General features: G+C 51.7%; 2 protein-coding genes across 9 annotated transcripts in view; one reads left to right on the top strand and one right to left on the bottom strand.

The window, feature by feature from the left end:
- RIPOR3 (RIPOR family member 3) overlaps window positions 1-4,428 on the top strand; it is a 71,386-nt gene extending 66,958 nt beyond the window's left edge. For all 6 annotated transcript variants that reach the window (XM_082744902.1, XM_082744900.1, XM_082744905.1 and 3 more), the window contains 4 exons: window positions 24-226; window positions 1,198-1,281; window positions 2,726-2,816; window positions 3,257-4,428. In XM_082744902.1, coding sequence (XP_082601028.1) covers window positions 24-226; window positions 1,198-1,281; window positions 2,726-2,816; window positions 3,257-3,360 — 482 coding nt within the window. In that variant the 3' untranslated portion in view covers window positions 3,361-4,428. The remainder of the gene's footprint in view (window positions 1-23; window positions 227-1,197; window positions 1,282-2,725; window positions 2,817-3,256) is intronic.
- A 906-nt stretch (window positions 4,429-5,334) lies between these two features.
- Window positions 5,335-14,188, bottom strand: part of PTPN1 (protein tyrosine phosphatase non-receptor type 1) — a 67,020-nt gene continuing 58,166 nt past the window's right edge. For all 3 annotated transcript variants that reach the window (XM_082744906.1, XM_082744908.1, XM_082744907.1), the window contains exons 6-10: window positions 12,428-12,637; window positions 11,847-12,008; window positions 11,250-11,473; window positions 8,683-8,854; window positions 5,335-8,238 (exon numbers count right to left, since the gene is read on the bottom strand). In XM_082744906.1, coding sequence (XP_082601032.1) covers window positions 8,092-8,238; window positions 8,683-8,854; window positions 11,250-11,473; window positions 11,847-12,008; window positions 12,428-12,637 — 915 coding nt within the window. In that variant the 3' untranslated portion in view covers window positions 5,335-8,091. The remainder of the gene's footprint in view (window positions 8,239-8,682; window positions 8,855-11,249; window positions 11,474-11,846; window positions 12,009-12,427; window positions 12,638-14,188) is intronic.

Genomic DNA, 14,188 nt, shown 5'->3' with positions numbered 1-14,188 from the left:
ACCCTGGCCCACTTCTCTTCCAGTGACCCTCGTCGAGGAGCTGCAGTGCGCAGGGCAGGGCAAGGCGGTCAGGAAGCTGCAGGGGAAGCGGCTGGGCCAGCTCCAGCCCCTGCCCCAGACACTGAGGGCCTGGGCGCTGCTCCAGCTGGACGGGCCCCCCCGAGTGTGCAGGGCAGCCAGTGCCCGCCTGGCCAGAGCAGCCAGGAACAAGAGCTTTCGGGAAAAGGTATGGCGTGAGGTTGGGAGGCGGCAGCCTCCTGGCTACGTGTGTGTGTGAGTTGCGGGGAGGTCGGTTTTCTCTCTCAGAAAAATATAAAGGATGAGATTTGAAGGGGGCTACATTCGTTGCAGGAGGTTTTGGTTTTTTAAGAGATTTTGTTTTTTTAAGTAATCTCCACACCCGCTCTCATTTACAACCCTGCGATCAAGGGCTGCACACTCTACCCACAGAGCTGGCCAGGTGCCCCAGGACATCTTGCTTTAGGGATGTTCCAATGGCGTGAGCACAGCCCTTCTCCCACCGTGGCCCCCGGAGACACCGGTCTGGCGGGGGCATCCAGGCTGGACTGGGCCGGGGCTGCCAGGCCACCACAGAGGATCCCACAGAACCTCACACCACAGCCTGACCACTTCGTAACTTTTGGCGCTTCTGACAAAAGTGATCTGTCGCTTGCATGTAGAATTAAAGGGGCAAGACCAAGGCCTTCCTACGGTCTCCGGAGCCACCCCTTAGCCAGGTGCCTTCTCGCATGCTTCCTAATGAACCTGTGCTATTTTGGGAAGCCGGTGGCAGCTCTCCTCTGGCTGAGGTGCCCGAGGGGATGGGGCCATCACTGTGACTGGGAAAGGGGGCTGAAGGGAAGAGCTGTTTTGTCCTCGGGCCTCAGGCAGCAGCTCCGCTTTCGGCCCCCAAGGCCACCTCCCTCTGCATGCCCAAGTCTTCGGTTGGCCCTGGCTGGACATCTGATTTCTCAGATGTCACATTTTATCTCGATTTTGATTACCATGAGCCCAGGGACCAGTGTCTTTAGAGATAAACCAAATGCTGCCGCAGACACGCCGAGACCGGGTGGCCATAGTGCAAAGATGACTAGATCAGGGCCCGGTTCTTGTTTAGAGAAGGGTAAGCAGGGCGCGACTTACTGCCGGCGCTGGGAGGCCTGGAAGCCCCCTACTCACAGCGACTTAATTCCCCAGGCTTTGCTCTTCTACACCAATGCTCTGACGGAGAACGATGCCAAACTCCAGCAGGCCGCGTGTGTGGCGCTCAAACACCTTAGGGTGAGTCTAACCTGCCCCCGCCGAGGGCAGGGAGAAGCCTGAAGTCAGTTCGTGTCAAAGGGATTTCACCAGGGAGCCCCTCCACCAAAAAAAACTTACCGCCAGCAAAATAAAAAAACAAACAAAACACCCAAAAAACAAAAACAACAAACACCCCCCAAAAAAAACCCCCAAACCAAAAAACAGCCCCTGAAGAGATCGTTTTAGAGAAGCAGATGTCTGGTCTGCCCACAGAGGCCGCTCAGCAGTGGTCAAGGAGCGTTGGCTCTGGCTGTGCTCGACTAAGTAAGTGGCCCCAGACACTCGCTTCGGAGGCCCTGGATTCTATGTTGTAATATTCTCAATAAAAAATTTCTAAAAGCACCATTAGCTCATTGTAGGAAAAAAAAAAAAAAAGTGAAACACAGGAACACAGAGTTTAGTCATCATCCTAATACTTAGTGGAAAGTACTGTTGGCATTTTGCTGTGTTTCTTTTGTTTGTGGGTGTGTGTGAGCATTTAAGATTGTTGATCATGCTAAATACAATTTAAAAGCAGTGAGTTTAACAGGAACTCTCAGCGGCAGGCGGGTAGCACTCTCTATGAACGGGTCATCTTAAGTTAAACGGACTCCCCCACTCTCGTGTGATACCAAATTGAGGTTCACCTTCCATTTTTATTATAAATAGTATCATTACGAGCTTTAAAAAATATATATGGAGTTCTGAAGGATCTCCTTAGGCTGAACTCTCCTTGAGTGTGGAGTGTGACTCCAGGCCAGAGAATAGGAAACGTCTGGAGCGTCTAGATTCAGCTCAGCCACTTACGCTCCCAGAGGAGAGGTGAAAGGGTGCTCATCTCGCCTCCACCTCACCTGCATCTGGAGCTCTCATTTTAGAAAAACCATTGCCGAACTGCTGGAGGAAAAACAGATTAAACTTACTCACCCCATTCTCTCTGGAAAGAACCAGAGAAATTCTAAGATGACCATCTAGTTATAATCAACCAACCAGTAAGGCGGTAGGGGTGGGGTGCCCTGTAGAGGAAGGCAAAGTGTGCTCTGGTCCTTGGCCCCGGAGGTGAGCAGCCAGGGTCGGCTGTGCCCAGACCTGATGCTCTCAGTCTGACCAGGAGGGGACAGTTAGGAGAGGAGGAGACAGGAAGGTCTCGAGGGAAGCAGGTCTTCTCCTTTTCAAAAAAGACCTTCTAGAAGGTATCCATAAAGCTCTGCCAATGGCCTGGCTCATGGGCAGGTGTCAGAATGGAAAAGGTGAGGCACTTCTAAAGGCACTCCTGATGAATTTGAGGCCACATAAGAAACCTGTAAGCCTTCAGAAAAGGAGGGGGCTGAGGCCCCTTGGTCTGTGCCAGGGCTGGGGTCTTGCCGAACTTACAAAAGTAGATTGCACTTGCTACTTAAAATGTCCCCTAAAGGATCCTCTTCCCCCTCCCCACCTCCAACAGGGCATCGAAAGCATCGATCAGATTGCCAGCTTGTGCCAGTCTGACCTGGAGGCCGTGAGAACAGCAGCCCGGGAGGCCACACTGTCATTCGGTAAAGTGTGGTGCAGTGAGGCACCCGAGGACTTCCGGGAGGTGGTGCTAGAGAGGCCGCGGCCAGCCCCCAGGATGCAGGATAGCACATGGGCTGGGCACTGTTAGTGACCCGTTTAACTGCATTTGGCCAAGATAGGTTTCCTTCATGGTTGAGGTGGCAAGAAGTGCTTTTATTTCCCTCTTAAACTTCAGTTTATGATTCTGGGGAATGAACACCAGATGCGAGCCAGGAACACGGTTCAGCAAATTGTCGTGAATGTAGGGGCGAGGCACTGGGTCCGTGCGAGTGGCCAGCAGGAGCTCCTCCAATGCTCCCCGCCTCTGCCCCTTACAGGGGCACCCAAGACCCAGGCGTCGGCACTAAGGCCATCTTGGCTCACCAGAGCGGGAATACCAAGGGGGGGGGCAATCCAGTGACATGTCACCTTACTATTTCAGGTGAGAAAGGACGCTTGGCTTTTGAGAGGATGGACAAACTCTACTTGGAACAAACAGAAGAGGCCTTCTGCCAGGAGGCGGATGTTGAAATCACGATATTTTAAGCCTTGGCTGATGAACTCCAATGTTGGCTTCCTTGTCTTTGTTCCCACCCAGCCCTGACAGGAACAGAGTTTGGGGTGGGGGGTGCGCTGTGTGCTCCCCACTAGGTGTGAGCTGGCCTGCGCTCCTCCCTCCGTCTCAGACCAGTCACGACTTCTAGGGGCACAAATGAGGCCTTCCGTACTGGAGCAGACGAGGCTGGCCGGCACTTTGAAGGTTGTACAACTAACCACATGATCAGCTTTTTGGTCCTGACAATGTGTCTGACCTTCCCCAGCGAGCTGCATGGCAAAAGGGCCAAGGCCAGGCAGGATGAGGCCTGGAGGGAAAGGTTCCAAGAGGAATGCACGACACTTGGGGTTCTCCCCGCAGGTTCTGGTTCAGTGAGGACTGGGAATGAACTGGCAAGCGGGCGGACTGCTCTTGCTGAGGAGGACACGGCGGGTCCCATCAGCAGCAGCGGGCTGTCCCCTCTGCAGGCTGGGGACAGTGGGAAGAGGGAGCTGGGGTTTCATAATTCATACTCTTAACCCGAGCTGCAGCCCGAAGGTTTTGCCGTGGAGCCTGCTGACCACAGACCTTATTCTCCCGTGTTCAACGGCACAAAGAAGAAAATGCCACCGGCCGAGCAACCCTGAGCGTCGTGGCAGGAAGTGTTCACCTTGCCCTCTCCCATCATCAGGGAACAGAACTCTTGAAGCAAGTCAATGTGACGCCTTTTATAGGATTAGACAGTTAATAAACTGTTTTGGAAGCCATAAACTGGTTTGAAAAAAGATTTCACTGAAGAACATGTTTAAGGAAAATTAGTTTCCTATTTAAATCTATTAAAAAACCTCAAAGATGCCCTGAGCTGTTTTTGTGCTGAGCCGCAGAGACAGCCTGTGGGATGAATGCGACTCCCGACAGTGGCGCTGGGGACTCTGAGTGAAGGCTTCTCATGTAAACTTCCTGTATATGTTCTGTGCTTTTAGATTGAATTTAGTATTTATTTGCCTTGTCCTTAGGTTCGATTTTCTGAAATTTCGATTAAAACGATTTGTCTGGGTGTTTCCCTTTACCTGGAAAAAGCAGAACACGGTGGTTGTTTCCCCAAACCTCCCATGGAGGGACAAAGCGGCCCCCACAACCCCGTCCCGAAGGTGTTCTCTGTGCCGTCGGTATTCCGCGTGTTGGCGAAGCCTCCCCGAGAGCCCGCTCCTACGCAGACACCAAGCAGCACGGCCCCTCCTCGTCTCGCCCTTGGCCTCATCTGATTTTTGTGCCAGTTATGATTTCAGCCATTTTTCTTCCCCCACACTGGCATTCCACCACTTCCTGAAAGCTTAGATGCTATTTTGTATCTGAAACAAAGACTGAAGTGACAGTGGGTGTGACACCACCTTCCCCTGGCCACAGTCCTCTGCGGCGTTCCAAGGTCACATGACCACAGTCTGTGTTTACTCCCCAGTTCTGCGGATCCTGCCAGGAGGCCCAAGTGGCCAATCACACAGCCCTGAAGGGTATAAGGAAACTCTGTACTATTTCTGCAACACTCTATAAATCTGAAATTATTTCAGAACAAGGAGTCAACCAATCACTTTAGAGAAGATGAATGGTGTACAAGGAAGGACTAGGTGAATGTTCTATCCCGTCACTTCTCCAGCAAGCACAGCTCGACAGAGATACTGAGGAGGACGTGTTCTGAGCAGTCCTCCAAGCAGTCTGGGTGGTTTGCTAAGGTAGCCGGAGGCCCTGGGCATTCAGAAGGTGGCTTCTGTTGTCGTCCAAGAAGCTGGGTTGACGCCGGAAGTGTCACATAAACTCACCAGGAAGGGAATGGTTCCCCAGCTCAAAGGTGAGCACAACCCCAGGAGGCCACAGTAACCCTCGGCCGCCTGAGTGACAGTACCTGCTTTCTGGTGGCAGCGGCAAGAAACAGGAGGTACCCATCCTCCTTTAGGCCCATTAAACAAAGGCATGGGAGGCACCCCAAATCCATGTTCTTTAGAAAAAAAATTTTATTGTTGCAACTAAAATGCAAACCCATCATTTATATGGCAAGTTGGAAATCTGTACAGTTTGACAGTTCTGTGAGGTCACAGAAGACCCTGAGACGCGCGCCCCCCACCCCCCATCATGCAGCCATGTATACACACACCTGAAAAGGTATTATACCGAAACACCTCGCTTTTTTTGTGTGTTTTTATTTTTGTAAAAATGGTTTATTCCATGGCCATTGTAAAAAATAATGACCAGATGAGTAAGTATTGGCTTAAGGCATATAGCAGAGCAGCTCGCTACTTCTCTAACATACGTGTAACAAGATGGAGAGCCATCTGTTTTCCAAGGATAGGAGGTTAAACCAGTATATCCATTTTGAAATGCTACTATATATACACACCCAAACTACTACATACATATACAGGACTTCAAAAAACAAACAAACAAGTCCAACTCAAAAACGCCTCCAGCCTGGCACCTCAGCCTCACCCACACCTCACCAAGGCTCTGCGGAGCGATGCCTCGAATGTTCCCGCCGCAGAGTTTCTCTGCACGGGCTTCTAACATGAGAAAGGCAAAATGTGAAAATGCTGGCAAAAGAGCAGCTTGAGCTACAGCTGCCTTGTTTTTTGTTTTCTTTTGTTTTTCTTGTTAAAAAAGCCACTTAATGTGGAGGTCTTAAGCTCCCTTGCAGGAAGAGTCGTGAGCACCATCAGTCCCCCGGGTTCAAGGGCAGGGGCAGACGTGGCTCTCAGCAAGGCCCCCAGAACGGGACGGTGGCAGGCGGACTCCGAGGGACTGTCACCCAGATTGCTTTGGGCGTGTGGTTTCCAACAGTTGCCTTGGTTCCAAATCACAGTCTGCTCGAAAGGAGCGTGAACTTCTGACCATGGAGGCTGATCCCCAGGGTGTTGGGGGGGGGACCCTGCTTGCCTATATGTCCAGAGCGTGAGGTGTGACTACGGCTTCCCATACCCTTGGAATGTCTGAGTTACAGTGGGCCCCAGCTGGACAAGGCCAGGCTGGGCCTCACCAGGAAGTCACCAGAGTGTCATGCCAGGAATTCGGCAAATATCTGTTACTGGAAAACATCACTCCACTGCTGAATGGCGGATTTCAGCAAGTCTTAGGAACCACAGCCATGTTAATGATCAGATCATGCAAAGGTAGATTGGACTTGTACAGGGGCACATTAATAAGCAGAGAGCTAAGTGTTTCAAGCACGTGGTATCTGATTGGGGCACGAGACGACCGAACATGCATTCTAATACACACAGGGAAAGCAGTGATTGAGAACAAGGTTCTAGCAGATACCGGGAGGGGATAACTGGGTCAAAGTCATCTCACGTCATGTATCTTAAATATCCAAGTGTTCAGTATATATTATCCCATGTTCTATAAACATATGCCAAACCTCTTCTCACGTTACCCACAATGTCACGAAATAACGACTGCTTACAACCGTCCACCTTCCTAGTACTGGTCTGATGCAGCAGGCTCATGGCAAAGTCTTACGTTCCCAGCACTACCTGAGGGTTTATTATTGTACTTTTTGATAAAGCCCTTGATGCAAGGCTGACATCAAAAATTTTTAATACGTTATGGGTTTAAGAAAATGCTAGTGCACTATGGATGCCTTTGGGAAAAAAAGACAAAAACAAAAAAATAAATATGGAGTGGAGAGGCTCACTGCACACGGTCTCCGTGGAGGTCTAGCGGGGAGGACACTGGGTGCTGCCTACCCGGGCTGCACTGGGCCACACCAAGGGGGAGCACGTGGCGGGGTGGGCCTCGTGACTCGCACAGGCCACCAGCACCGGACTCTCCTTTGCTCTCCTCAAAAAATGGGTAGTGGATTGGATACTCGAAGTAAAGGGAGGGGAAACAGAGTCAAAGGAGTGAGAACCAACAGCCCGGGGAGGGTGGTTTTAGTGCAGAACAAACGTCCATCCAGGTCCCGGCTGGCTACGCTGTCCTCGGCCCTTACCCACCACGGCCTGCCTGCCAGGCGCACATGGGCTCTAGCAGCGGAGGCGGACAGTGGGGTGGAGGTGGAGTGGAGGTGGGTCAGATTATGTGCTGCTGCTGAACAGGAACTGGAATGAAACCAAACATTTTCAGATGAGCCCGGACCCACCCCCGAAGAGCGGCAGACTCACGCACTACCCCAGCCTCCCCAGCCTCCAGTGAAGGGGGTTCGTTTCTCTTTTAGGACAGCCCGCCTCCCCAAAAATCACCCCTAGGGAAAGCATTGTTTACACATTGCTAAACCATCCGATGTACTCAAAGATGGCCGCTTGCAAAAAAAGACAAAATATTTTAAAAATTTTTAAGAAGTCCTGTGAAGTGATTTCCACGACTAGAGTTCTGAGGCTAAACCTCCGTCTTCCCTGCACATTACCAGCGACACGCATCTTGCGTGTGGATTTCTACTGCAACAGCATTTCTATTCTGAAGGAAGTGGAAACTGTTCCTTCGGGACCTCAACGGCAGGTTGAGAAGCTGGTGGCCACCCTGCTGTGACCTCAGACCATGACGCAGGGGCCTGGGGGAACCCCGTTTGTGGCGGTGGGGTGACGAGGGCAGGGCCTGTGTCAGATGGCCGGAGCGAGAAGGGATGGACGGAGAAATGACAATGGGAAACTGGTGGGACACCCTGAGCAAAAGCAGAAGCCGGGCTTTGCTTTCTAGAGATGGCCTTCTGTTGTTTCTCTTCTAAAAATGGGAAAGCTCACAGGCGCTGTCCTAGCTCAGTGTGCGCAGAGCAGAGGAAGCGACTGAGCAAGACGGCGCCCTGAACCCTTAAACCCTCTTCTCCAAAGGATTTTACATTCGTAAAAGCACGGGAAATCTTTCCCTGGGAAATCCAATATAAACTGCGTATCTGCTGACACCACCTAAGGGTACAAGGAAGTTTCATTAAGTGCCTAGTCTCTTTTTTTTTCCCCCAGAAATAACAAAAGCTGCTTTTTACAAAGGTTAAAAACAACAATGTGTTGTAATTCTATTATTTTTTTTTCAAAAACAAACAACAGTAACAAAAAAAAGAGAGAGAGAGAGAGAGACATATTTGGCATTTTCTCTACTTACTCCTGAATAGGTTAAGGCCCTGAGATTAGACTCATATATTCTTAGGATCACAGGGCTCCTTAAAACCCCAGTGCATCAATCCTCAATTCTCTCTTGCTAGCCCTTCACAGTTCCAGCCTTTAAAAACCTTTGCTCTGTTTCTTCTGAGACTGGCTCAGATCCTTCCACAGCACTGAATGCTAACGCCGGGCTGTCGGCCAGTGCTTTCTGTACCCACGGTCTTGCCAGCATGTCCGTCAGTGAAAACATACCCTGTAGCAGAGGTACGCGCCGGCCGTGAGGACCGTGGCCATGCACATGTTGACCAGGAAGGGCTTCCAGGGAGTGAGCGCCGGGTCCTGCTTCTCCTTGGGCGGCGAGGGCTCCCCCTGGGCAGGACCTGCCCCCACGGCCCGCCTTCTGACTTCAGTGTCTGGACTGGTGCTGAGGGAGGAGATGCACAGAGACGGGTTACTCACTGAGGAAAACAAAAGCGGGGATGGTATCGCTACAGTGGGAACTGCCAAGACCTTGGGAACACGGATACTGACCTGAAGCCCACCTGTCACACACACACACACACACACACACAACCTCCCCCGCCCCAGAGACCCAGATGGCCGCCACAGCCAGGGTATGGTTCTGGAGCCCCATGGACTCCTTGGTGATGGAGGGTGGGTGAGACTCTGCTGAGAAATACAGGCGCTGGTGCAAAGCTAGGTGCTAATTTGTCCTGGGGTTTGCTTGGACAATGTTCCCCTTCAGTTCAGGGAGGGCAACGGTGCGGCCCGCATGCTCTCTCTCTCTCTCCCCGGGCCCCTGCACAGGAGCCTTTACTGCTGTTGACGTGAGGACATCACGTATTCCCTCTGCCCCTCAGCCTGCCCTGTCCCCGGCTTGAGGCCCTAGCATCGCTCAAATCCCGCCAGTAGGACCGTTTCTCAGGCCTCCTGTGTATAGACCGGCTGCCCTCCTGGTGGCAAGCCAGAGCGCCCCCGTGTGGGGACAATGTGAACTGTGCTCTCCTTCCAGGCCTATCTCAGGAGAGGCCAACAGAAGCCCTTCCTCTCTTTGCCACCTCCCCCAGGCCTTTCCTTCTCCCCCTGCCCTTGCCTCCCTACAGAAGACCTGACCACAAGATGTCCTGCTTCTCACATGCATCTCCACAGCTTTTCTACCCTAGCAGCATCATGTGTAGTCGGCAGGACCCCTGAGGCATTACCTCCCCAGGAGGTGGCACAAAGCACCTGCTTTTCTGCTCCCCATTGTGGGGCCCTAGCTGCAGGGCTGAGGCCTGTGTGCACGTGGGCCCCCACTGGTGTCCAGAGGCACCTATGTTCTTGGCACAACCCCATTTTTTCCTGGAACTCGCTGACTTTTGGCTTCCCAGATCCACACTCCCCTCCCTGCCACCTTCTCTCTCTCACACACACACACACTGAAAAGCATCCCTTCTCCCCCCAGTCTTAGCGAATACAGAACAGAACACATGACAGACTAGACACCAGTCACGTGCCAGCTCTCACCTCGCTCACTCTCAACTCTTGGCAGGCCCTCAGATGGAGCACACTGGCACGCCCTGAGAACGTCACCAGAGGCCCTGGGAAGCCAGGCACGGTCTCCTGAGCGGACTTTCACGGAGCTACTGCTGAGCACATTGCACGGCAACTGTTCTGGGAGGCCCCACTGGACAAGTCCCAGAGGTGATGGGGCTGTGATAGGGACCCAGTTGCATAAGGACCCTGCTGACTTAGGTGCACACGTCAGCACTGGGGCCTGGCACTCAGCATTTGGCAAGGCGCCCAGGTAAGATTCTGATGATGAGTTTAGCTAGAGGACCATTCACGGACATGCCATGTCTAACCTGCTTACTTCAGTATTGTTATTCCAACGTCTAGCTGCATTAGTGCATTCCTGATTGTGTCCTTTAACAGTTCCAAAGTATCCCAAAGTAAGGAGAAAGCACAAGTTACCTAATCCCTACATATACAATCAGCTTGTCTCTTGTCACCATTTTCAGTGATGCCACCATGAACACCTCCCCCTATAGATCTCTTTGGACTCCTGTTTGCAAAGTGTTGCAAACCAAATTTCTAGATGTGTACAAATGCTGGGCCAAAGCGTGCACTCATCCAGGAAGCGGGAGCAAGGGCACTGTCTCCACAGGCTGGGGCTCAGGCTCACACCCATTCCTTCTCCATGCTTCCATGCCTCATGCAGGCCCTCCTTGAGCACCCTGGGAAGGCAGGGTATCTTCTCAATGGCTGACCACCACAGCATACACTTCCATCTCCTTATTGTCCACAGGGTCCCATCCATAATCCACTGTACCTGCCCCAACAAGATGGTCTAGAATACAGAGCAGGGGTCATGTTCCAGTGATTTCAGTATTTCACATGCATTAGAATGTGTTCAATAACCTTGCTAAATGGCATTACGTTAATCAAAACTACACAAAAGGTTAAATTAGGACATGGTCTAACCTGGAGAGCACGTTTCAGGACTGGCTAGAAGCCAGGGGCAGGGCTAGGTCATCTCTGGGTGGGACTGCTACCCAGATGCAGGATTCCAACAGGCACCACAAGGTGGTGCTAGAGCCCCACTGAAGTAGGTACCTGGGGGCATGGGGAACAGCTGCCAACCTGTGACAGTGTCAAATGCTCCTGGCTCCTACAGCGAGGGGAGGAGCGGTGCTGGTCCAGGGGTCCCATTCCCCAAAGACACAGAGGCAATGCTTGCCAAGAGGAGGCTGGGTCCTCAGGGTTTCAATATCAATGTGTTTCTGGATCAGAAGGTCAGTCCCCCTCACCCTCAATAAGCCAGGCCCATTCGGGCTTACCTTTCCACGCTGCAAGGGACATTTAGAGGGGTTCTGGTTTCTTCCTTGATAGAGCAGTCTTCTTTATCCTCCCCGGTTTCGTCCTTTACCCACTGGTGGTTGGGGAAGAATTCCTTGCACTTCCCATTGTGTGGCTCCAGGATGCGTTTGGGGGGCCGGGGCGGAGGGGGGACGTGTTCGGGTGGGGGCTCCAGATCCTCATGGGAAAGCTCCTTCCATTGCTCCTAGGGAAAGCAGCAGAGAAAGCCCTGTTAGCATTCACGGTGGGCTGATCTGTCAGGAAATCTGCTCCCCTTTAAAGTGAGCAGAGGTGAGGGGCTCTCTCTGCTTCCTGGGGCTACAGATACGTATATTTGGAAGATGAAATCTTTTGAAAATAAAGTCTATTCTCCCTATCAATGTTCTCTACGTCAGCACATCCATAGCAGAAATCGGATCGCAGTGAGCATTTTCACAACCTTCTAGCTATTTCGCCACGGAAGACAACTATTTCTTCTGAGCCATGGTAGAGTGTTTGAACTTTTACAACTGACAGCCTCCTTCAGAGACAAAAACTCAAAATCGACATACCAGAATGTAAGCAGAAGCGAGGCTTACCTGCACTGAAGAGTCTCCCATGATGAATTTGGCACCTTCGATCACAGCTAGGTAAGAGAAACGGAGCTGGTCTGCTGTCTGGATTAGCCCCATCCGAAACTTCCGCATTTCTAACAGAACTTTCTTGATGTCGACAGAAGAAGGGTCTTTCCTCTTGTCCATCTGAAAGCCAGAGAGGAGACATCATTCAGTCGGCCTCCACTCCCAAGTACAATGTGGTTATCAACGTTCTGGACGAGTCCGCCAGTTTCTACTCAGGAAAAATCACAGCAGGGAGGCAGAATTCTAGCAAATGTGTGAAAGTGCAGCAAAATCGGGACCACAAGAGCACGGGGGAAAGAGTAAGAGAAAGGGAGTCTCTGGATCTTCCCGATTCCACATTCCACTTAAGAACATCACTCCGAACAAAGCTATTTAGTTTAGAGCTACTGTCATAGGAGGAAAATTGTTAAAAACTAAAGATCCTGGCCAGTTTACTGCAGAGACAATGACAGAAAAGCTCGGGGAAGGGCACAGGGCCCAGCGAGGGCCCTCTAAAACGGGCTCCCTTCTCTTCCCGGGGCCTTCAGGGGCCTCCTTACCAGCAAGAGGCAGGTGTCAGCCAGACAGAAGGTCCCCGACCTGCCGATGCCAGCACTGCAGTGCACCACGACAGGGCCGTACTCCGTGCTCAGTGACCCCGACTCACGAACTTTAAAAAGAAAGTTCAGGAATGAAGCTGGTGATTCGGGGACTCCAAAGTCAGGCCATGTGGTATAGTGGAAATGTAAGATCTCTCGAGTTTCTTGAGACTGAAGGAAAGAAAAAAGAAATTCTCTAAGAAAAAGAGATTCTCCAAGAGAATCATCTGTACAGAAATCACGGCGTTCAAGTAAGCACGAAGTGTACCCCACCCCACCCCCATCTAACTCGAAGAACAGCTTCCCTTCTCAGAGTTCCTTCTGTCTGCTCACCCAGCCAAGACATACCAAGCACTGGGGGGTGCCTGACACTGGACCTGGAGGCTGCTCCCGCCTTGACTTCCCTTCCTTTAGCATGGAACGTTCTCGTCCACATCTCTCCTCCAGTGCCCCATCCCCTCTGCTGTCTTCATGGTTACAAGTGATTTCTCTCTACCCCACAAATCACAATGATGCTGCATGGTCACCCAACGGCAACCCTGTCCTAAAGCACTGTAGGGTTTCCCATGGAAGAGTAAAAAATCGTCACCGCATGTGTGGCTCCAGCTCTGGGTAATGCAAGGCTTCACACGACTACCTGGAAGTCTCAGAGGACTCTCATTTTAGAGGAAAAAAGTAACCAGGCCAGGCTCCAAGATCTGGCAGCTGGCAGCTCTGGTCACCACACAGCTGAGGAGGAGAGCGTCAACACCGCCCGCCCCGCCAGCCCCGCAGCGTCCCAGTGCGGCACACATCAGTTCACTGATGCGAATTCTCGCTTGAATCCTTCAAGGCCTGGATTCCTGTTTTCCCATTTTCTCAACCAAGATACTGAGTCTTGGAGGCCAACCCTCCGTGAAGTGAGGAGGCAGGAGTTAAAAATCGAAGTGTCAGCTCCGGAGCTCCTGTTCAGAGCCCGCTGCAGGTGCTTCTGAAACGAAGGCCCTGAAACGTGTCCCCAGCTGTTTCTCCCCCTGGCCCCGTCTGCTCCCAGTGGAACAGAACGAAGAATGGCCTCCAGTGCCATTTCCAGCCCTGCTCCTCCCTCTAAACCTATGAAGAGTCCAGAGGCCTGTGGACCAACAATGCCTCCCCACACTTAGCAAAATGTCCACAACATGCCTACCACGCCAGCCACCGCCCCTGGCAGGATAAGGTAAGGACACTGCCCTCACCTTCCCAGAGCTTACAGCTTCAGTCCTAACAGCCTCCCGGGGCCCGGTGTGATGAAAACTTGTGAAAGAGTTTACGATAAACACCAGCGACCTAACATCAGCAAAGAATGCTCATACGGAACCCTGCACCAGCTCTGACACACGGAGGTCCTTCTGCAGAACTGGAAGACTCTGCAGGCGACATGAGGGTCATTTCTAGAACCACCCTAGGTAAGGCCATTTTTTCCTCCCTCGAGAAAGGTCACCTTGTATGGCTTAAAATGAGAGATGCCCTTTCTATTTTTCAGGGAAAGAAAAACACTTAAAAATAGATTTTAAAAAAGGAGTAAGAAGAAAATATACTAACAGCAAGTTCCTTCTTTAATCATTAAAAAGGTGTGGAGTAGCTCCCGCTCGCACCCTCCCTCACAGCTGCCCACCTCTTTCTCAAGGAATTTGCTTTAAACCTGTGCTTGAACAGATTCACGCCTGAGAAAAGAATTTTTAAGAACAAGGTCTGTTAGAGCAA

The sequence above is a fragment of the Mustela nivalis genome (assembly GCF_964662115.1).
Source record: "Mustela nivalis genome assembly, chromosome: 8".
Lineage (NCBI taxonomy): Eukaryota > Metazoa > Chordata > Mammalia > Carnivora > Mustelidae > Mustela > Mustela nivalis.
The sequence above is the reverse complement of the archived record's forward strand: the minus strand, read 5'-3'. Positions and strand labels throughout refer to the sequence as shown.